This window comes from Oryzias latipes, chromosome 7 (assembly GCF_002234675.1).
Source record: "Oryzias latipes chromosome 7, ASM223467v1".
Classification (NCBI taxonomy): domain Eukaryota; kingdom Metazoa; phylum Chordata; class Actinopteri; order Beloniformes; family Adrianichthyidae; genus Oryzias; species Oryzias latipes.
In genome coordinates this window covers 19,540,550-19,565,798 of record NC_019865.2, presented here as the reverse complement: position 1 = coordinate 19,565,798, position 25,249 = coordinate 19,540,550, and the positions used below count along the sequence as shown (strand labels likewise).

Sequence of the window (25,249 nt, the reverse complement as noted above, 5' to 3'; positions counted from 1 at the left end):
CTTACAAATCTTGCTCCAGATTTTTTCTTTCACTGTTCTGTTCTAATATATGAAGGACTTGGTGTCATGGAATTCCTACCAGGTACAAGCCGCAGTTGGCAAATGGTTGGCACTTCCATGCATTAAAAGGAATGCCATCCTCATGTCACGACCTGCATTCATCAGGCACGCGTTTTGTACGTGGAGCCTGAAAACAGATGGAAATTTTTGAATGTGCAAAATGAAATAGGGCTTTCATTGGAAATGGCCGCTTGAATATACATTATCGAGTGTGTGAACGCAGTGTGAATGTAGCTTCTGAGTAAAAACATTTTCATTCATTTTACTTGATGTTTCTTCTTTCTTTCTTTTTTTGTTTTTAATATTTTCTTACAATTTACTTTTAGACGGTCACCGTAGGAAACCATCAAGCTAACCAGAACACTTATGTCCTTAAAAAAAAAACCTACATGGTCTAAGCATTAATTGACAGTTATTTCAAATAATATATTCATGAACAATGAGTATCCTTTTACCTTATAGCTGAGCATTAATATGTGTAACAAAAGCTACATTTTATCAAACAGAAGATGATCCTCTTTCCTCTTTTTGTAGATGTTGATGAGTGTGCAACAGAGTACAACGGTGGCTGTGTCCATGAGTGCATCAACATCCCCGGAAATTATAGATGCACATGCTACGATGGCTTCCGCCTGGCACACGATGGACACAACTGTCTAGGTGAGTTAATGGATGACGTTTACATTTGCATAATTCTCCTGCACTTTTCACATCTAACTATAACTTTTGCTGGCTTAGCAATTTGAAGGGTCTTTTATCAGGAAAGAGTGCAATAATTCTTACCGGTTCGTATCAAGTTTCAAACCTAGTCTGATATAGTCCATGTGGCCGCATAAATCCATCTCTATAAATCTCTAATGTCACATCGCTGATGGTAATTTATGTTTCAAAGCTCAGCAGAGCTCCTATTAGACTGGTGTTTTAGATATTCCCTTTTCACATAGCAGGTTGTGTTTTTACATGTGTTTTTACAAAAGCAGAGCTGAGACCTTTTTTTTCCAATAATAAGTCAGATGAAAAGGAGGAAATTTATGAAGCACTTGACCCTGAGTTGAGTGCTCTGAGTGAGCTGTCAGTTCTTTCCCATGGTTTAAAATTTCACCGGTGCACCACTCGTTCAAGACGTGTTACACTAAAGAGGTAATGAAATTAGGGAAAATATTGCTCTCTTCCTGTTGCTGAGAGCTGAGACATTATCCACCCACCCCCAGCCTGTTTTTCTGTCTTTCTTCTTCTCCCCCATCCACCCACCATTCTTGCCTTTTGTTTTGAAACCCCCAAGTCAAATCATGTCGCTTCTCAGAAATCTTCCCCCTTTGGGCTTTATTTTCAGCATAATGCATTTCAATTAGCTTAAAACCTTGATTCTTGCTTTACTTTTTTACTTCTTTACAGAAAAATAAAGATTTCCCAGTCGTGACACACAAGGGTACCAACATGAAGTAATGAGTCACTGCTAAAGGAGGCTTTAAAGCAGCACTGTTGGATCCACAGTCACAAAACCCACATATCTGAACTGAATGTTCAGTTAAAGATATACTTAATAAAAGCATTCACATTGTGAAATTGATATTAAATCTCTTATGACTCAGCGATGAACCCAGGTTACTGTAGTAGTCTTTGCTTTCCTTCCATTTCTCTCCCAGCCTCTTCATCAGTTGTATCTACACTGTAAAGCAAGGCTATTTTCCAAGTCATTTAGTAATGGCGTTCAGCTCTGCACGGATCATTTGCCGCGCCACGGATCAGCTCCCGCTTTGCGTGCAGGTGTGTAATTGCAATATTTGGTTGTTTGGCCTCTGCTGTCATATCAAACAGAGATGTGTCAATCGATCTCTATGATATTCTGTCAGAAAAAAATTCCACATTGTATTTATTTCTTAAAACAACAATCTTATAAATGGGCAGAGACTGGAAAGAAAAATCTTTCTCATCTTCGATCAACTTCTAACCACTGAAACAACTTCCAAGTACAAATCTCAGCTTTTGCCTTCAGATCTGAAAGTTAGAGGTATATTGTAGTAAATATTTTAAGGACCCCCTCCAATGAAAACATGGACTTTTAAACATGTTCTTGTGGCATCTTTCTCCTGATGGAGGACATATATAAAGAAAATTAACCTAAAATTGCTTTTCAGAGTATTTCTTTATTGAAATCATTTTGAATCAGGAGCAGACAAAAACATTGCTGTTGGAAAAAGCTTGTAGGTGTGATGTAGTTGCTACAGTTGGCAGATGACAAGCTCCCTACTCCATTCCATTCTGATGCGTGACTAGATCCATGCACGTCTTCGTTTCCTTGTCTGAGCTGGCATCTGACTCAAAACTTGTACGGCTGGATTGCTCCAGGAATCCTTGCCATTTTTTTATTTTTTTGCCCCGGTAATGTTAAGTTGGAAGTGTGAGGGGCTGTAAGCTGGCAGGAGATCGTACAAGCAGATGGCTGATGGGAAGTAGGGGCAGGCTTTCTTCACACCAAGGGTTCCCCCCACAATGGAGAGACAAAATTCTAACGAACTCCTGCTGCTCTACAGAAACTGTGTCCTAGAAAACAACACAGGTTTTTGATTTTGGCAAAAAAAAAAAAACGGCAGAATCATAATCAAGAGACCACAGGGAACACTTTTGCAATAGATCAAAAGATGATCAGAGTAGGACCATAAACCATTCTCATACCCTCGTGCTCTGCTTCAGAAATAGTCACACAGGAGAGGACAGGAAGAGGTATAGAAGAGGTTTCACGCCGAAGCCCCAGCTTCCTTTCCCAGATTTAAGCTCATTTTGGCTACTGAGGAAAGATTAGGCTGTCTAGTCACTCAAAGCAGCTGGTTCCCAGATGAGGTCAGACCTTATCCAGATGTCCCAGAAGTAGAGGAAGAGACAGTCACCTGATCCTTTAAAGGTTCTTCAGTGTGGTGTGTCCAAACCTTGATGTGCTTCCCTTCGGTTTAGCACATATTGATCTTTCGCCAGGCTCCAGTGATTTCACTCATTTTTGTTCTGCCTCTGAGTGGGCAACGGTGTGTGGGACTGTTGCCACAGTGACACAAGTCAGGCCAGTGTGCATGCATCCCCATCCACATATTGTTTGCTTGCTAGCTGCTGCACGTGCCACACAGCCCCATGTAATTGGACGTGTTGGCAGCATAATGACATTGTACAGTATCTGAAGGCGACGGAGTGCTACTGGGAGCGTTGTGCATTCTCAGGTCCCCTTTCTGTTTGCCCAAAACCCCACAAAGATTTCAGAGAGTCAGCAGGGTGGAAGCAATGCAATATCATAGTGCTCTACTTCTGTCAGAGCCCAGAGAGAGATGTCATTCACCGTGTAATTTCACTCCCAGTGAGCTAGTGTACCTTCTCAAAATGTGCACTATGAGAAGCACTGAAGCATGTAAGAACTTAATTACATATCTTATAAAGGTCGCGACTTTATCTCTTGGAGGTGAGGGAATAAGAACACTTAATTGCATCACATCTTGACTGCTGAAGCTGTACGACCTTTTTTTTTTGTGAGCTGAAGGAAAAACAGTGGAATCGGTGTCAATTTAATCCAAAACACACATCCTCTTTACAATGAAAACCAGATGCAGGAAGGCCATTAGTTCCCCACTGTAGCACCAGCATCCCCACATTTATGACCTGTGTGTTTTGGTTAAAGTCCCACAGAAACCCCATTTCACTCTCATCATTGCTAGTTTGTTGAGCTCCACTCAAGTAGCTTAATAGCAAGAGCATCTGCGCAAATACTCCCTTTCCTTGCAACCACAAATGACAGCATTTCATTTCTATCTGGAGCAACGAAAAAAAAACACAAATAAAAATATTCCTTTTGCTACCATGAGATGAAATATCACAGTGGCATTTGGCCTTAGACTGACTCACTTGAGGAAACAAAGGCAGAATGTAATAAGTCCCACTAGGCCGCATTGCCACTGCACTGTTTGACTTTATCAATTTTGCCAGATAACTAAATGCAGCCATCACATTATGTGCATAAGCACAACTTAGCAGGCCATATTCATTTGATTTGTATTGACCAACACGGATTTGGCCTGTATTGATTGAGCAGGGCTCAATTTGCTGTGCAGTCTATGGGGAAATAAATGCCCTTTTACTTTAACCTTCCCCAGGGAGGTAATCCATGATACAAAAGGAGCACAATATAGCTTTGGAAGGGGCTTTGAGGATGTAGGAGCTTAAAAAAAGGTCATTTCAATTAATGCAGGAGGGTTTCCTTCTGTCATTCCGTTAGGCCGCTTTAACAAATGGGAAGTTTTCGATTGATGTACTGTTCAATAATGGTAAAAATCCACACGTTTTTTTTTATTTTTTTAAATCTTTTTTATTTTAAATCTTACAAGCTTTGGGTCTGTTTTTTTCTTAGATCAGGCACAATACATATTTGTTATGAAAGGGTAAAAGGCGGCATAACGTTACAAAATATACAATCTCTCCTGAAGAATAGAGTCTCCACTCATTCAGCTGATGCGTTTATTTATAGCTTTGATTTTTTAAACGCTATTTTTTCCTGATGATAGTTCTTTTAAGTTTTGCAAAAGGATGATCATTTAAAGAGATAGTCGACTCACAGAGGAGCAACACATCAGCAAAAATGATGTATCTGTAATGCTACGTTCACAGCATGTTCGTATTCTTAGCAGACGGTCTTCAAACTGGACTGTTGCTACCCGATACTAGCGCATGTACTCACAGTTAAAGGAGGCTTGTTGTGAAATGTCAAAGTGGAGCAAATCTCGTTCCAGTCTTCGTCTTACACAGCTCCGTTCCGATATATAAAAGACTTGGTGTCATATAAATGCGGCCGGGCACAAACCGCAATTATTAATTTCTCCTCGATGATCAAAGTTCAAACGGTTGGGACTTTCGTGAACTACAAAGGGCACCATCCAAACGCCACTGTCAAAATCAGGGTCCCTGATTGGTCAAAGTTAAACTGGTTTTATTTTCAACATGCGTTCTGTGGCTGTTTTGTACGTAGACCCCAAAAATGGTCGTAGAAACTTGTGAAGCTATGAATGCAAGAACTTTGAACCCACAAAGCACATTTTGGGAGTGACCACTTGAGCACCTGTTCCTGAGGCAGGTATGCATATCATACGAAATTCCTCTTTTATTCAATCAGCTTTCTGTCGTTTAGACTTTACTTTTACAATGCTACTATTTACTATTACTTTTATGTGCTATTGGACCCAGTTTGTGATATCTGTGCCATGAGATGTCCCTTTGCTTTTGTTGAGACATGCACAGACTGATCCGAACACAAAAGTCTCCATGTGAAGAGAGGAAAGTAGCTGGCGTGATGAGGTTAGGATAGATTTGAGATTGGTGCATTAGCCGGCTCCTGTAGACTAACATCTCTCTCACCCTGGATTGCGAAGACCCATCTACCATGAAATGAACAATTCTCACTGAGCCTACTGGCAGGGCCTTGGAAACCCAAATCTGCGATTGGGCTTAGCACGTGGAAGCACTGAGCTGGCTGGAAGCAGTCAGATGTCAAAGCAGAGCTGGTTGTCTCCTCGGCATAGCGCTGACGCTTATCCAGGGTTTATGTTGTTAAAATAGTTCCAGACGTGCTGAAAGAACAGAAGAATACCATTCGGTTTGATCTCAGCACATCATTTTTGTTTATTATAGGATTCGGGATTGTAGTTAATGCTTATTTACCAAAATCTGTTACCTTGGAAACAGACCCGGGGTCAAAAGAGCTTCAGTTCAGTCACAGCTCTATTATTTTCGCCTGAGTAATAGCATCAAAATCAATCCTCTCAGATCACATAAAACGCCTCGGTGAACGCAGGTTTTGTTTGCTTAGGAGATGAGAATCAATGAGGTGCAGAGAAATGGAGTCAGACAAATGGGGAAACTCTGCAAACTTCTCAATACGTGTGTCTTTTAGTAACACCAAGTTGTTTTATTTGATAGAAAGGGCTGTCCATTTTTTCAAACCAAAAAAAAAATGTTCATACTTTTTTTCACAAAGGGAGGCACAGCATAGAAGACAAAAGATAGGTGACATAAACAAGGTACCACAAACAATTCAGTAAGGCTTTTTGTGTGCGGGTTAGCCTACCTGATGGCCATCCAGCTTTCCTGAGTGTTGTGTAATTGTTACAGAGGTACCATGTTTTTTTAAACTGTAAATCGCAGCAGCCAAAAAATATATATATAATAAATAAGAAAAAAAAATCATATATAAGTTGCACTTTTGGGAGAAAAGTGCAACTTACTTTGCACTTATGGGGAATGCTGCATTCGCACTAAACATGATTCACGAATCAACTGAATAGCCTAAGTTGCCATTTTTTTGTCGTGCGTCAAATTCAATGCTCAACGCTTGTCCCAAAATGTGTTCATAAACTAGAAGTTCCTGTCGGGTGTGGGCAAAGCAACTGTCAAGTTTTTAGCCTCATTGCTACATGGAAATGTTGACTGTATATCATTTACAATGCATGGAAGACGTGGATGATGTTGAGAAATCAGGTCTATTTGCTTTGAAGAGCTCTCCAAAAGCATCAATGAAAACGTCTCCATGTCTGGGTTCCTGAGATCATTCAGTTTTTTTTTTTTTATATGCCGACCTTTACCTTCTACTGCAGGAACTGGGTCTGAACTTGGTAAGCAGTGACTTGGTACTCCTTTTTTTTAAGGTCAATTTGACTGTTTTCAAGCTATATCCTCTGCTTGAGCATCAGTTTGCTGTCTTGTTATAGACTGAAAATGTTCTACTGGTGCAAATTAAAATCCTAAAAAGGCCAGTATTTGTCCACTTACCTCCTTGTCTCTGGTCTGTCTGGACCACAGAGAGAGTTCTCTCTGATCCACAGCAGCGGGATGGATGCACAAGCTATGATGATAAACAGCAGCAGTTTTTCTCCCTCGCCTAGTCAGCAAAAAAAAAAAAAAAAAACGACCCCTAATAAGAACTGCAGTGTTAAGAATTTGTCCAAAACGAGGGTTTGGGAGTTTCTGTAAGGCAACCATCATGTTTACATGGCTCTAAAACTCTGTGCAAGGCCAAATGTTATATATACAGTCAAGGCTATCTCAGAAACCAGGGGACACGGCCTCGGCAAACACAGCCAATCTCTTAATCTCTCTCCATTTGAACACTCGTTTTTCCCTTCATGTCCTCAAGTGGAGCAAGGTTAGAGCACAGTCGTGTCTCATTTTTCAGAGGTGAGGCAGCCCTTTTAACTTGATTAAAACATTTTTTCCCATCCTCTGGAGAATTAAAGAGAGAGAAAAAAAAGTTGAAATTCCAAATAACACGAGCACTTCTCTTGGCCAAGCCAGAAACCCTTTCCGCTTGGAAATATTTGCTTTGGAAGCCAGACTTGCCCAGCGCACAACACAGGCAATTATGGGAGCTATTTAAACAAGAGAGATCTACTGACAGCCGACGCCTCATTTGAGGAGTTGAAGGAATCAGGAAATGAAACCTTCATTGATGCGCTGAGGGTATGGAAAGAGAACTTCCCCTGGGCCCTCTGAGGCTGGTTGCATATCTCACGTGTATTCTTTATACATTTGCATATTTTTCTTTTGGTTTGTGGGTGCTCTGAAGTGAGTTGATGTAAAGGTTTTATGCATTTGGATTACTTTGCTGTTACTTGTGGCTGTTTGTTGATACTTGCTAACAATTTATCTGTAAAGGTGCAGCTGCAGAATCCTACCAGCTTTCCTCAGTTCCAGTGTCCTTTCCTCAGGTGCTGTCACTCTCATGATAAAGCGATGAAATCACAAATAGTTACTTTTTCTGAGTCTAAATGTCTTTTAAAAAACATTTTTAGAGACCCCGCTCCATTTATTTGCAACAAGATGTTCTTCCCATCAGGTTTGACCAACACAACATATTGTTTTTGTTGGGATTTTTCTAATGAAATGTGAGAAAAGGACAGCACTCCTGGAGAGCTGACGACAGTCCCTGGTGCTCGCTCCTTTCAGCTCCAAAAATTTCTGTCCAGTCAGATATTACTTTCTGACTATACTATGGTGAGTTGACATGTGTGTGAATTCCTGTAGGAAAAAAGGGAGAAAGAAGGGGACTGAGTGAGGTTTAATTTCTTACATTTGAGCTGAGAATTCCCTAGAAAGGAAATCTAATCCAGAAGTCTTCTCACTTTGGACAAACAGACAGTGTATATTAGTTTTACAGTTTATTAAAAGAAACCTTGTGTATACAGCTGTTCAAGTCACAAGTGTGCGCTAATTGCGCATTCCTTATGTGTACCCTGACAATGAGAGTGTGGTTTATGTGGACATCCCTCGGCTTTCCTGTGTGCACTTACATATCACCTGCATCCCCAATTGTGCATGGTTAGTAAAGGGCCGGTACACGCACCTTACTAATGAGAGTGTGGCATAAGGTCATCGTATGACAGCATCACCTGAACGTCACAAGTGCATGGAACTTACATTACCCTTACAAATACTTCACAATACACTCACCACATGCACAACATTTGTACGTTCCATTTTTATGATGTCCTTGGAGGTGGCTGTATGAGTCTCAGGTGAACTGCAAGACACAGCTGTGTTCCCCTGTAGGGGCTGCCACTCCTGTTCTGACCCTCCATAGGCACGGAAAATCCAAAAACCCACAGCAACCATACAAGTCAACCCGGCGTACAGATGTATGCACATCGACAACACAAGGAAAACAAGGAGGACAGTAATCTATCTGGACAGTGGCCACAGACGGATTTAATGTCAAATAATTTTTTTAAAGACCGGTCTGTACAAGGCTGAAGTGGGCATCCAAAAATATTTTTAGCTCCCAGTTTCCCTTAATTTCTGAGGGTGAAGTTTATCTATATGCCCTGTAAAATATCTGCAGCTGCTTTAAACTTTATTTGTACACCTGATTGTATGTAGGAACCAATAAAATGGGATCTAGATTTTCCCTTCACACAGAACTGTCAAAGTGGAAGGTAAAAAAATCAGATGCCAACTTTTAAGGTGTGACGGATAAATCCAAAAAGAACAGTCACTAAAACTGGTATTTTTTTACCTTTCACTTTATCCCGTTAGGGGTCGCCCCGACGAATCAGACACAGGTGGTTTGGAAGAGAGTTTTTTTTCTTTTATGGCGGATGCCCTTCCTGACACAACTCTGGATTTTCAAGGCACAGGGAGACCCAGATAGACAAAAGTGTGAAGGGTCTAGCCTAAGGAACCACACTGGATTCTGGCTCATTGCACACCCTGGGAACGGCAGTACTTTAATAGCAGCATCCGTGTAACAATACAAAGTTGGTTGATGAGTGTAATGCATGATTATTATAGGATGTGTGGAAATCATTGTCACAATAAATCCATATTTGAAGTAAAGACTCCTAGTTTTTGTCTGTTAAATGCAGATCTCTTTTTCTTTGAAGTCAAAGGCTCTTCTTTTATTGTCTCTCTGGCTCTTTTTTGTGGAAACAAACTTTCCAAATGTGTTTGTTTTTTGTTAACTTTGCTAGCTTGGGGGTTTCAATTTAGTTGTCAGCACAGCACTTCTAAGAAAGTAGCAGATGTATTTTTGACACGTGTTACCGTGCAACTTGACATGTGTCAAGAATGAGTCTGATCTGGTGGGGAAATTCTAGTAGTTTTTCAAAATAAAACTTCCTTGACTATCAGATTATAAATAAAACCGAAAAAATATAGGTTGAGGCATGGTACCAACTGCCCTGGTCCATGGCTGGGAGGTTGGGGACCACTGCATTAAGAGATGCTCCCCACTGAAAAAAATGTGACACTGAGATAGGCAAAAAGACTAATTTCTTACAATCTGAAATGACCTCAACAGCTGTCACTGGTGGTCAGTTTCTTGCCTTACTCTGCGGCGGAATGAGACCTCGGGCGACACGACAGTAGATACTTAAAGTAAGCTTTACCCCAAGCACAACATAGGAAAACTCACCCCCCCCCCTTGTCTCCCCACATTCCTCCAGCCGTGGGGTTGACAGACACTTGTCATCAGTAGGTACTCTGGCCTCGGTGGATCAGGTTTCCCTCTTGCCATGGGATTGTGCTGCATGTGCATTTTCATGGCTTAGTGCTGCACAGTTGGAGGTTTTCAATGCTGCTCTGCTGTCTGACTTTGTCAGGCAGGCACAACCAACTCTGATAGCTTAAGTCAACTTCTTTTCTTTTTTTTCGGAAATGTAAGTCAATTGAATTGTTTTGTGTGTATTGATTGTGTTCTCAGGTACTCTTATGTGGGGTCATCGACAGTATTACTATTAATAGGAAATGTGTTGAAGGTTCACTGTTACACAAAGAATAGGCCCTTCTTCCTCCCCCTCTCCTTTGAACAAGTCACGATTTGATACTAATCTGTGCAAATGTTAGTTATGACTCAAAGAGCCTTCATTAATTTTGTTCTTTGCTTTTGGATGTTTGTGTGTGTTTCTTTTGGCAGATGTGGATGAGTGTTCAGAGGGCAACGGCGGATGCCAACAGATTTGTGTCAACATGATGGGAAGCTACGAGTGCCGCTGCAGAGAAGGCTTCCTCCTGAGTGACAACCAGCATACCTGCATCCAAAGACCTAAAGGTCCTTCATATCCACACATGTGCATGTTATCATGTTTAAACAGTCTGAAACCTTGAGTTCATATTTGATCTTGCTGAGTCAGTAGTTTAGGAAAATATTCCATTCCGTGCCCCCCCCCAGGTTTAACCTGAGGATAAGATCAATCCTAAAAAGTCTCACTAGAGGATTAAAGGGAAAAAGGCTCCAATTTGGAGGGAGTAAAAAGGTAGAGGGGGATAAATCTCTTTTTGTTTTCCAGCCAGCCTTTCAAATTGAAGCAATCTAGTGCTTGGCAGCATTTAAGGTATCTGTGGAATGACATTGGCCTACGGGGGGACTCCGAACAGAAAAAACAATTAAAGGTGTAGCCAGAGGCAGACGCACCTTTTGTTTATAGAGCAATCCTGTGGGATGGAGACATGACAGGAGCAGAGCCAACCTGCTCTGAGGCTCACTAGAACACAGCAGCAGCAGTGCTGCACTTAGTCAAAGGGCCTGAGCTACTAAAGTGTGTAAAGAAATTTGTGCAAACATGATGGCACACACTTTACTGACTGACCGATTTTCATGTGTTTTCATGTGTTATGTTTGCCTATGATAACTATGGATTAGGAGAGTTTTTGGCAAAACACACAAAAAAAGAAGGAGGAGTGGATAGAAATAGATCAAAGTACCACACACATTTTATTTATTTAAGGTGAAGCAGGATTGAAACCATTGTCTTGGGTCCGTATTTTGCACATCTGAGAGGCAGGTGCAAACTTGTGCAAGTGCATGCACATAGGACTGCAGTCCGTATTTCCAGGAGGAAGAGTAGGGAACAGGGAGAGTAAATCTTTATTGCTCTTGCAAATGCTTTAGGAACACCAGAAACAATGATAATCACGGCATATCTGCTATCCAGCGTTGTGACCTTGGAGCTTAGGGATAAGTTGAGGGCCGATATGGAACCAGTTATCAAAATTTAAGCTGTTTTTAAGTTTTAAAAAAGTGTTCTCCTTAATTTCTGACATTACATTTTATTTCTTTGCATACAGTCTGTTCTCAGCCTGTACCTTATTCTTTTTTTCTGGATGGTGTTATTGGCCATGATCAGCATAGACACACTCTGATCTGCTGCTGAAAGTGGCCTCAGCATCCTGCCTTAGCGCTCATATCCCAGAAAACAAGGCACACCTCGTGCAAAAGACATGTCTTCAACAGCTGCAGTATTTTTTACAGAAACACAGGGTTTACGCCGCTGCAGACGTCACATTGCAATTATTCCATGTCCACCAACCATGCAGCAAACACTAGATCCTCATTAAAATACTTCTGTGTGTGTGTGCCTGTTATTCATTGTGCAATTGTTCTTAGCTGATCACCCACAAATCTTAAACAAACAACTTGGGCAATTCATTTGAGCTCACTCTCAATTTTAGTCTCTATTAGTATTCTCAGTAAACCAGGCCCTCTTTGTTCAAACACGCTGAAAAATACCTCTCCAAGTTTTATCCAATGCTGAACTCACAAAGGATTGTGGATTAGTTTATATTTATCTGACTATTAACCAAAATCGATCCATGTGAGCCTGCTCAGGTTTTGAAATACAGAGTTCCCTTCTTATATCGCGGTTCAGCTTTTACTGTCTCGCTGTTAAGCAGATTTTTTTTTAGTGCTAATTTGCACGCTTTTTTTCTCCCTCTCATTATCTCTCAAGTCATTATCCTTCCACCACCATGCTTAGTAATTGTTTTTGCTTCGAGAGAGATAGATTATAATTAAATTATCTTTAATTGGGTTTTCATCCACACAAAGAAAATTGCAAAAGAGGTTGTTTCAGACAAAACTATGGCATGCCTGCAAATTGTATTTAGAGAGAAGAGATTTTCTATCTGTTTAAATGAATGATTTGGCACCTATTTTGTTTTTAATGATCATAAAATGTAAAAGTAAAATTTTAAATGAGGCATTCAGAGTCTAGGATATAACTCTTGGGTTTTGTATAGTTTTTTCAGAAAATCCTGCTGGTGCTAATTCCAGACAAGTTGGGAAATGTCCATGCTGTTTTCCTCTGATTATTAATGGCTATACAGCGACAGATTCAAGTGTATTTGAAAGTAGCCACGGAAATGTCCAGATTTCCCTTCTGAGAACATGGAAGATGTCTCTCTTCCCCCCCCCCCCCCTTCAGATTGTGGTAACAAATCTGAATGATGGAAAACATCAGACTGTCCAAACAACTTCAAACTGCTACAAAATTTAATAAGAAAAGGTCATTTTTTGCTTTCAAAAGTCAGTCATGCAGCTACACCAAATAAAACATGAAAGAAGGAATTTTGGAAGTTTGAATGTTTTAGGATTAAAAATGATACAAATGAAACATTGATCATTTCTTTGTCACAAAGTAATTGCAATAATTGAATGATGATGCAGCTATAATATACTTTAAAACAAACATTAATGCACTAAAGAAGCTTAAATGAAGCACATTTAAAAGGAAGTTTCAGATTTGTCCTTGTCTAGAACCTTTTTCTCCATGACAAGCAACCATCATTGAGATTCTTGTCGGAGCTTCAGTCATTAATCTAAACAAGTATTGGAACAGTTTCACAGCTTAGTTCACCAAATGTTTGTTAAATGAGTGCCCTTATATAAGATATACAAAGAAAGCTGATGGAAAATATTGATCTGTTCTCGAATCTGCTTCTCGGATAAAGAGAACAATCATCCTCTAATGTTAAATCTCCTGCTCTGCAATTATAACAATGTCTGTTATAATGAACTCAAGCAGGGTTCACATTCCTGAGAACCTTTATAGCCATCGCGCCTTCAGCTTGTTTCAGTTGTACCACAGAAAATACATCTATTCAATCATTTAAGGAAAACACTTGTGATTTTATCTGTCAGTGAAGCTTTCAGGTCAACTGAAATTAAAGGACCTATATCCTGCTATTCTGAAGCCTTTTATAGTAAACAATATCCATGTATATAATAATGTATTACCTTTGGCACACAAAAGGACAGTTTTTTTTATGAATTATTCATTGTGTTCCTGAGCTCTTTTCCAAGCCAGAAGTAAGACGACTTGATCTCTGAGGCTCCAGCTTTCTCTCCTTGTGGGTCCCGCCCACTTCATGAGGTCAGCCTTTAGCAGCATGTCAACACCCAGACTAAGATGGATGTCCATTTTGTGCATATCAAAGGAAATGGTTTTTGCCAATCACCGCTAGCTCCATGGAGAAAGTGGGTGTAACTGTTAGTCTGGGGGCGGTGCTGTTAGCTCAGACTCTTCCTGGAAGGGGCTGTTCCCCACTTTCATACGTAAGAATGAAAGGACCCACTCGTTTATGTGGATTGGGAGGAGCTGGTGCTCAGACAGCAGGTTTTTAAAAGGAATGCTCAGTGATGCGTGGATAGATCAAAATACCGCTTTGGGGTTGTTGTTTTTTTGAGGAATTAACATTATAATACACCTAAAATCTCGAAAAAGTGGATTTTGCATGAGTTAAGCCCTTTAATGGAATAAAACCATGCCATGTCCTCCTCCTTTGATGATTGTTAGCACAGTAAGCAGGATGTCCCAAACCACACACATTTGCTGAATGCTGACTTGTAAAAGCAGACAGATGTTAAGATCGTGACTCATCCAAGGACATAGTCCTCTGTGGTGCTTCAGGTTGAGTTAATGCTTTGTAAAGCCTCTGTTCTCCATAAAAGTGCACTAGATCAACAAGCACATTTATACTTTAATGACTAATTATTCAGTTGCCTGCGGATAGCTTCATTTTTATTTTGATAAGGTTACATTGTGTATCTATTAAGATTCTTTTTTTCTTCTTTTTTTATTTGCAGTGCGTTTCATCTCATTCAGGAAACCTAAACACATTAAGTTCTGATTGTTTGCTCATATTTGGCTTTCATCTCTGTCTTTGATAAGCCAACCGCTGGTGCTGGGATGCATTAGATTGTGATGGTTTGAGTCCCTTCAATGGTGAAATGAGAATCTTGAAAGTCTAGTTTATGGGAATCTGTCTGGCCGAGTGAACTCTCTGTGTTTGCCTTTCATAAATGCAATGTTTTTTTAAAAGTGGAGTTAAAAGGTAAAACACATGTTCCACGCTCCACTTCTATATCTGTCCATAAAAAAAATAAGGAGCAGGCTACTGAAAGATGTTTTCTCGTCCAGTTTTTTTCATTCTACATAGATAACCTGTCTCCAGTTCCTTTCTATTTATTTTCTTTTCTCAGACGAGTGCCAGATGGGTCAAAATATTAAAGCGGCTATAAATCTACACATTTTTCCTTTTCTCATCAGAGACTGAATGTCATTGCTTCCTTATTGGTGAAAGATTAATAGCCAGAGCAACCACTTCTTTGCTTATTATCACAACAGTGTGTGCCGGAGGGGGAAAATGCAAGTAATGAGGCAGCCAGTTTGCTGAAATATTGGGAGGCAGCCCTGCTAAAGGTGCTGCGAAACATCCAAAATCATTGAGAAAATGAAGACAGATTTAATCTCCCAGCCAAGTCAGTTTTAATGCAAACCCCCCCCCCCCCCCATGCATCCTGCCAGCCTGCCTCTTGAATACTGCAGCCTGGGGTGCAGTTATCTCATGAGCTTTATTGCTGTCATTAAAATGACATCAGCTTTCCATTCTTTTATTATTGGGTCAGGTGTTCTGTGAGCAACTTTCACTGTGCACATCTGAGTGCAGAGGAGAGGCGGTCACTGCATTTCCTGCTGCTGCCATTCTGTTTCACCTGCTGGTATAGTGAGCCTTTGTTAGCAGGGAGCCTGTGCCAATTGGGCAGCAGGGGTCTTCTAGCTTCCCAGCTAATGACAAGGCTGCTGCTGCTGGCCTGTCTGATACAGATTCCACCCTGCCCCTCTCAGCAGGTCAAACTTTGACCAAATGAGATTCTCCATCATGTAGATGTCCGGAATGCTGCAGTTCATTTGTGCCCCTCGAACATCTCAACTTGTCTTAAAATGAAGTCCCTTCAGGGGGAGTCCAGGGGTTTAGTACGGTAGTTGGCAGGAATGCCGTTTAGGTCTGGAGCGGTTCCGCATCTTTTGCGTGGGATTTATTTTTTCTTTCATTTCGGAGGATGATAGGGACTGCATGAGATGCGATCCAACTCATTGCGATTCAAGAATTTTGGTCTACCCACCCATCCATAATGTCAGTTCTGTTCATTTTTGGTGGGCAATTTAAACAACTGTGTATTGATGGGGTGAGTAATTTATAGCAACTTCTTATTCAGTTCTTTTGTAATCTTTTTCTAACAAGAAAACACACACTGTCAAAGGAAATATTTTTTCTTGAGCAGCTAAGTGAGGTCTGACCCGTTAAGGCTTTTTTTTGGGGGGGGGGATCCTGGGAATTTAGGAACATCAAAGACTGAGGTAATCCTTTGGATTTTGGGTCAGAATTTGGATTGGAAATTTTGAAGAATAAACACCATTTGGAACATTTTCAGGGCCATGACTGATTGGTACAAATTTGTATCACAAAACCATTACAATAATTTTAAAAGTTTCCAAAACCATACTGTGGAAGAGTTTGATTTCAGGCTCGGTGCTCAAAGTTTGTGTCAGTTTTATGGCAAAAGCATTTATACCTTTGAAGTGCAGACTCCAAGAATAAATTGCAATGCCTGTTAAAAAGCTACTCTTCCTCAGTTACAACTTCCATTAACACCCTTCTCCCCCCACACATCCAGACACGTCTGCTCCCCAAAGGGATTGTTAGCCCGTGTGCCACAAATTTCAAAATAGAAGACGGACATTATCGTGCACTTACAGACGTTTGTGTGAACATCCACCTAAATCAGCAATTACTATTTCATTTTTAATCCCGCTGCAGGCACAGCCAGCCATAGAGAATATGGAATCTTCTGCTCACTGTTCAAATACTTTACTCAGTTGTGTCATATGATGAATTAGTTTTTCTCTTTAGTCATGACGTTCCTCCAGAGTGAAATCATGCTTTGGTTCATTGAAAATGGAAACGATAGCACACTTTGTCTAAATGGAGAATATTTGTTGCAGATTCACATTCTATTCTCATGAGATAACCCATGAATAAAAATACTGTTTATGTGTTACCAGAGGATGGAATTTTTGGAATTTACCGGGGTTTTTTTGGGTTTCTTTGTTCATATTCTGTTGTATTTGTTGTCCCATAGCTGGAGGGAAGAAGGTTCCTCCTTCTGGTTCTCAGTAGGCCTGCGTTCTTTGCCCGCCTGTCTGTGCATTGACCAAAGACCTGTTTTTACAAGTGCAGAAGGTGCTGCTCCATTGCCCTCCAGCCCAACCATATAACCAGACTTTTTTTTTTCCTATTCTAAAGAAGTGGAGCGAATGCTTTGAGGTGCAGAGACAAAAACATACTTTTTTTCTGAAGTCTACTCTGTTCTTTGTCTCTCACTGTCTGTGTCCTCTCTATGCCATCTACTCTTCTTTTCACTCTTCCACACCTACACCAACCTCCACCTTTGACCAGGCAGCAAAAAGTGCAGAGACGGACACCATTTCCAGATGCTTTGATTTTGAAAGCAAAAAACAAAAAAACAGCAGTCCTCCTTACCTGTGCTTTAAAAGCTTGTTGCAGCCAGACTGTGCTCTTCTGGGCTGTCGTTTTTTTTCTCTCAGGAGGGTGCCCGGCTCCTTTGGGAGAGCACAGAGAGGTGACCTTGATAGAGTGAGCAGGGTAGAGTGGCACAAACTCTGCAGGTTCTGCATACCTGTCTGTGACACAGATGGGCAGGCACATTAATACAGGTGCTATAGGCATATATTATGCAAATACAGCTGCATTTCAATCCAGCACGTATTTCAAAGCAACTTTGAGCGTGCACACACATTGATTCCACATTACATACACTCTTAAGCACCATCTCAAGTGTAGGATATGATCTAGTGAAATATTCTCCTTGGAGAAGTTATTTTACATGTTTATAACTTCAGACTGATTGAAGTTCATCGTTTTGCATCATTCCAGCATCCCAACAGTGGAAACCAGACCAAGCTGTAGATTATGAGCTTTGACAGAGGTGTGTATCAGTCCAAAAATACAGCTGTCTTTTCCATTATCTGGTTGTTTATGAGTCCTCTTTAAAAGAGAGGGGGAAAGGAACCGCTCCAATGAAGCTTTTGGGGCTTTTAGAACGCCACACAACTAAACAGTAGCACTTGGATAGACTTTCTCTTCGCTTCAACCAAAGCCGCTGGGTAAGGGGGTCGTCTCCTGACCGACTGGCTGCCCAGTTTGACCATCTGTGGTGCGGCTTGGCTCAACCCTATCCCGCTCTTCCCCCTCATTCTCCTTTCCATGCGCTGACATTTTTATCCTCCCATTAAAACTTTTAAGGGCCCATTATCTAGGAGGAAGGAATGCTGCTTTAATGGTGTGTTGGCTACATTCTAAGTCCCTTTCTTTCTTTGTATCCACCCAACATAAGGTAGCTGCTTAAAGTTCTCCAGCGTAGAGGGGGCTGGCTCCCCTCTCAGTTGTATGACAGCGGCTCAGCACGGACCATGAGCCCCCTTTTCACTGCTCCTTGCACTCAGTGTAGACTATAAACCCTTGGCATGCCTTCCACCACTTCAGTCTCTTTGTTTCCCTCTTTCCATTGCATGGATTTTTGGCTTTAAAGGAGCTTGTAGTGCCATGCTAAAGAACTTGAGGTCTTCTTGTTTCTTTTGTTTGAAGATCACAGGAGTTATTGCCTGCACCATAGTCGTTTGCACTATATATATTTTCAAAAATTTTGATTGATTCAATCCTGTTTCTTACAAATAGAGCCACTTGATGATCCCAGTACTTTAATAAATGCCAATCTGAGTGATGCATTTAATCATGTCTGGAGTCATCTTCCATACAGAGCAAGCAGTTGGGTGACTGTGGAAGCAAACAACCTTTGAAAGAAGGAAACTGTCAGTAAGAGCTGATCATCTGCTGTGAGCAGTTGTGTTCAAAAAGTAAAGAAAAGACGCACAAGAACAGGAAATTCATATGCACCAAAGTAAGAAGAGCTAGTGAAAGCATTAATGAAATATGCATGTATAATTATAATCAGATCAGGCAGAACAGGTCTAAAATGAAGAAGATTGGGAAAAAAAACGTGTTATAAGGGATCCCGGCCAGCAGTCTAAGCCTATAGTAGTTTAACCTAGAGTAATTCAAATTCAAAGTTTTAAGTATAGCCAAAGAAATTGTAAGAGTTGGTAAAAAAAAGAAAAAAGAAAATTAATTTAGTGTAATTAATGAAGCTGTTAATTGGAGAAAAATTGAATTCTTTTTTGCTTGATGGAAATGAAGCTGGCACAGAAAAATTAGGAAGCTTTGAATTTCAAGTTTTTATTGCTCATTGTCAATGATATGAGGTAATTAGAGCCCATTGTATTGGTTCTTTAATTGTCTAATTTTCAGAACCAGCTTTAGTTTCTTATTTTGCTCATTTTATACTAGATTTTGGTAGCAGAAAAATCCAAGTGTCTGGTTCAAAGGTCCCAAGAGATTTACAAAAGTTAAGGGGACTAGAAGAGCGCACTCTTTGAATCTAGTATTCCTATTTCTCCGGGAGGGTTCCTGGCAGTGTGAAACTCTGTAAAATCCCAAATCCACATTGGTTGACAACGAAATCTTACCACAGCTTTTTCTGTCCAAACTTTTGAGCAGGAAGCAGACACTCACAGGCAAGGCAATTGGTTTTAACACAAATGTCATATTTTTAAGTGTTTTTCTTTTTTTATATTTATAGTTGCAGAAATTTGTACAATTGAAAAAAAAAATATGTTTCGGAGATTGCCTTGCATTTGCTTCATTTGCAGAAATAAAAACGCCGCTCTCACATTAAGCTGTTTGAAGTAACAAATGGAATGGTTGAATATTTGATGCACCAGCCTGGTTTTCAGGAAATGCAACTACAATGAGAGATTTGAATTAGAAAAAAACAAACAAACAAAGGTTTATGAGTGTCTCAGAGTATTTTTTCGTTTTCTGTTAGCCGAGTCCAGTAGAAGTGAAATTGATGTAGGAGGGGAACAAACATGTTGACTGTATCTGAAATAAAAATGTTTAAGCCTCGAAAAAAATAATTAAAACAGGAAAGGAAAATAGTGAAAGCAAAAATCATCGAATGTGACTAAACTTGAAGAATTTGGAGGAAGAAATGGGACATGGATAGAGAAAAGCCAAACGTAAACCGTTATTCCCATCAAAACAGAGGAAAATACGTCACTGTAGACTGATGAGAGCCATTAGTGGATGTTAAATAAGTAAAATGAAAGTCATTTTCATGATCTATGTGAAGTTTCCATCCTGCAAAACAGATCTGACAGCCGAGAATGGTGCAGTCTGACACATGGAAACACTGTTTTTTTTTTTCAGAAGTCTCTGCAGTTTATATGAAACAAACCACAATGTGAAGTCACACAACATGTGGTCTTCTTTCTAATCAGCGGTCATTCATTTGCATGATGTTTTCCTGCATTCACAGGCTCACATTTTTACCTTCTACTTTCTAACCCTGAGACCCGACTTTCACACTCACTCGTGCCAGAGGTTACTGAATAATTCATCACAAAGATAGTCCTTTTGTTGGACTGATGTAATTGCACTGACAGTGGAAGGCAAAAAAAATAAAAAAATTAAAAACAATACAAAAACAAAGTAGCTAAGTCTCTCATTTATTTATTAGTTTTTAGTGATTTCAGACATTTTTTATTTAGATTTTTGGGTTCATATCTTGGTTTTTATTTCTTTCTTATCACTAATTTAAATGCAGGATATTCACGTGATGAATAAAATGACTAATTACAGTTGAACGTATGATTAAAATTGTGGAAATAGCTGATTCTATTCTTTTTTTTATATCAAAAAACAAAAAAAAAAACCTGAAGGCCTCTGGCAGCATGTTAAGAGGGAATTGCATATGTTGGATGAAAACTGGGTCGAGGAACAGGCTAGTCGCATCAACGCTTTGGCTTGAATGGGCCCTCAGAGAGATGAAGGCCCAGGTTGTGCCTTAAGCATCTCATTTGCAAAAGTGGCAAAAAGCGGCTGGAGAAAATGACAAGGAAATGAAAAGTGAGGCTCGAGGTGCATAATATAACCCTGCTCAGCAAACTGTGCCCCTCTGGGGACTGGATGAAAAAAAATCCAATCCCCGCTAAGGCCAATAGATGTTTGCTTGTTGCTCTCGCTGCATGTAAACACCCAGCTGGAGGAAGAGATCACAGAAATTCACATTAAGCATTCACACAACCACCAACAAGTCATTATAAGCAGCTTCTATGTTGTTGCTTTACTTTGCTGTTAGGACCAGTGGTTGCTCAGCTCGGAAACATGGCGCAGCAGGAAAAGGCTGTTGTTGCTCTTTGACGCTCACATCAACAGTTTTGACAGGAAAGTCTGAGAGGATTGTGTGACCTGCTGACACCTGTTGACAGACCCTTAAGTGATGGACAGCCAGGAGGTCAGATTTGTCAGTGTGAGGAGGATCTGCTCTTTTAAGCGCAGACACACAATTCCTAAAATCAACCTTTTGAATAAAAAGCCATTTCATATCACAGGCTTAGACCTGTTACAAACACACCTATTTGGGGGCAAAATTCAACCGTACAAATGAGTAATTCAAGCATGTGCTTTGTGAAAAGCTTGTTCACTTCCCTTTACAACCTTTTCACCAACAGCATTAATCTGCAGCGTGACAGCTCACAACTTCCACTTCATTTACACTTTACAGCAAGGTTACATGAGCTTTGCCGTGTGCTGACGCTCCCACACACATATGCAAATGATTCAATATAAATCAGAAAAGTTGGCTAATTAAAGAAGTTAGACCTCCAAACACCCTTCAGTGTCACAGCAGATTTAATGAGACATTATTAGAGATGTCCTCTCGCTCCCCACCTCCCCGTTCGCCAGCAGAGACGGCGAAACTAAAAATTTGGTTTGGTTTATAATGAGCCAAAGAGCCAGGGTTTGCCACCACGTCTGTAGCAGCAACAGCCTATCACGGATCGGTCCACTCGTGTGAAGACTGCAGAGCAAAACCCGTTGGGAGTGTGTGTTAAAAAACATTACATAAAGTCCCGGGTTATTCCAGGTGCATGTTGGGTAACATCTGTGGTTTTTTTTTTTCCTTTTATTATTCTGGTTGCGTTGATCTACTTTAGCCACATACGTGAAGAAATACTTCATCTGTGATGACTCACGGAGGTTAATGCTGACACCCCTGCTTTACAGCAATCACTTTTTATCTCAGCCTCCTAAACCAAGGCCTTTTTCGGTGCTTTGTTCTTGCTCTCTTTACTTTATGGGGGATTGCCTCAATTAAAATTACAGGTCTAGGGGATCTACTCCTGTTGGGAGTTTTAACCTTTCTTTTGGCAGCCTCCTTTTATTGCCTGAATAGAATGAGCTTGTTCCAACAAGTGCCTGAACCTTTTTGAAAGGGTACTGGGCACGTCAGTCACCAGCAGTAGGCATATGAGGCAGAGGGTCAGAAGAATGCGTGAAAGGCATCTGAACAGTTTGCCATTTTTTTGGATTATTTCATTGTAGACTAAACTCTGTTTATTAAATGGTCTTTGGTTTTTAAAGAGAAAAAAAAAAACTGTGTGAGATCTTTGTGAGGAGCTCACCATTTTATGCTGGTCATGCCTGTTTCCTTCACAGTGCACCTAGAAGGCACAAAGGAGGGGCCCACCTGCATGGACAAGAACCACGGCTGCGCACACATCTGCAGGGAAGCACCAAAAGGTGGCATATCCTGCGAATGTCGACCTGGATTCCAGCTGACTCGGAACATGAAGGACTGCAAACGTAAGTCACCCTAACATCTTGTGCTCAAAAGGACAACAGGACCGCAGGAGGACATCAAGAGTTTAGAAAACCGCTGCTGAGCATTGCACATATTTTACAAATATTGTATAGTTAATATGGACGCTGTGACGAATCTCCTGAATAGTCCATTTAAATAGAAGTCAAATAAAGAAGGATCATTTATGCAGCCGGGGCAAATGTGGAGGTTACTCGAAGGGGACTGCTCTGACAGACAGCACACACTTCTTGTTGCCGTGCAACGGAGATCATCCTGTCAGAGCTGGGGCCAGGGTTGATAGGGGATTTGTCTGTGTTTGGATAGGGATTTGAGAAGTGTTATTCTATAGTTTTCCTGTGACAGCCCAGGAAAAGGGTAAAAGGTGTTAGGATGGTAGGGTGTAGACAGGACGGCTATGGAATCCCTGACTCGATCATGCTCTTTTTCATTCTGTCATCACTGAAGTGTCAAAGTGCCAAAGTTAATGCTGCTTGTACTTAGTGCCACATAGAAATGCAAACCTCGAAGTTGCTCTCCAGTTATGTGAGTGCAACTGAAGTGTGTCAAGTTAATAACATTTATCTTCATTTTACAACCAGTTAAAATCATGAAAAACAAAGACATTTAAATTTGGTAACCTGTTAAACTTTTTTGGAAAAACATGCATTTACATACACAATTGTGCTCAGTGGTTGCACCATATTATTGCAAAACAGACACCATATGTCTAACCCTATTCGAATGTACTGTACACAAACCCCTCCAAAGGAACAGCCATGTTGCATAAAAGGAGGTGTCTTCTGTTGTTTTACTAATGCCCACTAGCTTGTCAACATGTAAGGCCTGAAAGTCCCACTTCTCTCATCTTGTGATCTATTTCCAAAGTGTTCCCAGTGTTTCTTTTTAACTTTTTATTATGCCGTTTGTCAGCCCAAACCAAAAGCCTTTCATTTTCCTTGAAGATAGTTTCTGCAGAGCAGCGGGAGTTCATTAGAAATTCACCTCTGAGTTGTGGGCAGGACTGTTGGTGCAAAACAACCCTCCTTCCCTCTTTCCCTAACACGAAACTGAGAGTTCTCTGTTTACATACTCTCCCGCTAGCTTGGCGAGCAATATTGGAGCAAAATAAAAATACAATCTTTTTCAGGGGGATTTTTTTCATCTGCTCCTGATTCACAATGTTTTGCATAAAGAAACACTCAGAAATGTAATTTTAAGGTTATTTTCCTTTATATATAACAAGAACATGTTAAAAGACCAAAAACACCACTTTCATTGAAGTGGATCTTTGAACTAAACCACTGATGTATTCAAATTGTGTAAATCGTGCACCAGCAGCTGGTTGTCTCATCCAAAACGGAGTCCTCTGCTCGGTGCATGCTGTTAAGAAATGTGAGTGATTGAGTGAGCAATCTGTATCTAGGAAATGGAGCAAAATTGCTACTGTACACAGCAGGAAATACAACGCTACCAAGAAGACCATTTATACTTCTGCTAAAATTCATGTAGATTCATTTCCAAAACAGTGTAACCATGAAGGCAGAATGACAGGGATGACTCACATGCACAAGAAAAACATTAAAGTACCTCTCCCCCTTTTGTGTGAGCAGTGAAAAGACAGAGTGACATGTCACCAAAAGCTAGGCAACAAACTAAAATTAAAACAAAAAAGTAATGTATAAAATATTTGTCATTGTTATTTGTCAGGAGAAAACATTCCATCAGCCTGGAGGGATGCTAAGAAATGTTATGTTATCCTTGTCAGCTGCAAATTGTTGAGCAGTTATATTTCTGAAGAACAAAAATGTAGAACCATTCAAAAATGTTTCTTTTCCTCTTTTTTCATTTCTTTTTTTAACTTCTTGAAAAAGTTATTTGAAAGTTGCTTCAAATAAAAGTTTCTACAAAATGCTATGGAATGTAAGACAAAAATATTTGTTTTTTTTTTATTGTACAATGATTCTTTTCTTTATTTTAAATTGTTCTAAAATGCTACAATGTTTTTGTATCATCCACTGTAACTGCAGCTTGTGTAACGTCTGTGTTTTCTCCGTAGTGACGTGTAACTATGGTAACGGAGGTTGTCAGCACATCTGTGAGGAGACCGACAATGGGCCCAAATGCTCGTGCCACATGAAGTTTGTCCTGCACAGCGATGGAAAAACTTGTGTAGGTGAGTCGTCTCACTCTGATACAGCTACCAAGGAAAAAACCCCAAAAACGGCAAAATAAAAAGAATTAACCTAACGCTGTGTTTCTCACGGCTAACTTTTAACCTTTGAAATGATGTTTATGCGGTAAAACGCAGGCAGAGAAACAGGTCGTATTACAGCAACTGTGTTCCTTTTTTCCTCTTGATCTGTGACATACAAGGTCAAAAGGCTACCATCCACTCTGCTTTTGTTTTTTTGCCTCCTACTGCTATTTTAGTAACCTCATCACCATTGCATTCGTTCTTGCTTCTCTCCATCCTCCAACTTTCGGCTGGGTTTTGCTCTTTCCTCTCTTTTTCCCTCGCCATGTCAGAAACGCACACCTTCTAGAGGCTTTTGGGTCATTTCCTCCACAGCTTCCTGCCTGGGATTAACTCACACCTGACCTAACCTTCCACTGGCAATTATCTGTGTTTGCTTCAGCAGACACAGGCTGAGGGAAAATCCTTTAGCAATTCATGATTATTGAACCCCTCTGATAAAGACATTTAATTAAATGAGCCTTAAAAAGTGTAGAGGCATTAAACAAAGAAAGAATTGGTCAAGTGTAAAGGTGACTGATTAAATTGGACATGTTTCTGTTTGATGTGTGTGGTATTATTAACTTTTTTAT

The 25,249-nt window shown here is 40.3% G+C and overlaps 1 protein-coding gene across 2 annotated transcripts in view; it reads left to right on the top strand.

The window, feature by feature from the left end:
- scube3 (signal peptide, CUB domain and EGF like domain containing 3) overlaps positions 1-25,249 on the top strand; it is a 96,829-nt gene that overhangs the window by 39,354 nt on the left and 32,226 nt on the right. For both annotated transcript variants that reach the window (XM_011477411.3, XM_011477412.3), the window contains exons 3-6: positions 595-720; positions 10,496-10,630; positions 22,279-22,425; positions 24,480-24,596. In XM_011477411.3, the coding sequence (XP_011475713.1) occupies positions 595-720; positions 10,496-10,630; positions 22,279-22,425; positions 24,480-24,596 (525 nt within the window). The remainder of the gene's footprint in view (positions 1-594; positions 721-10,495; positions 10,631-22,278; positions 22,426-24,479; positions 24,597-25,249) is intronic.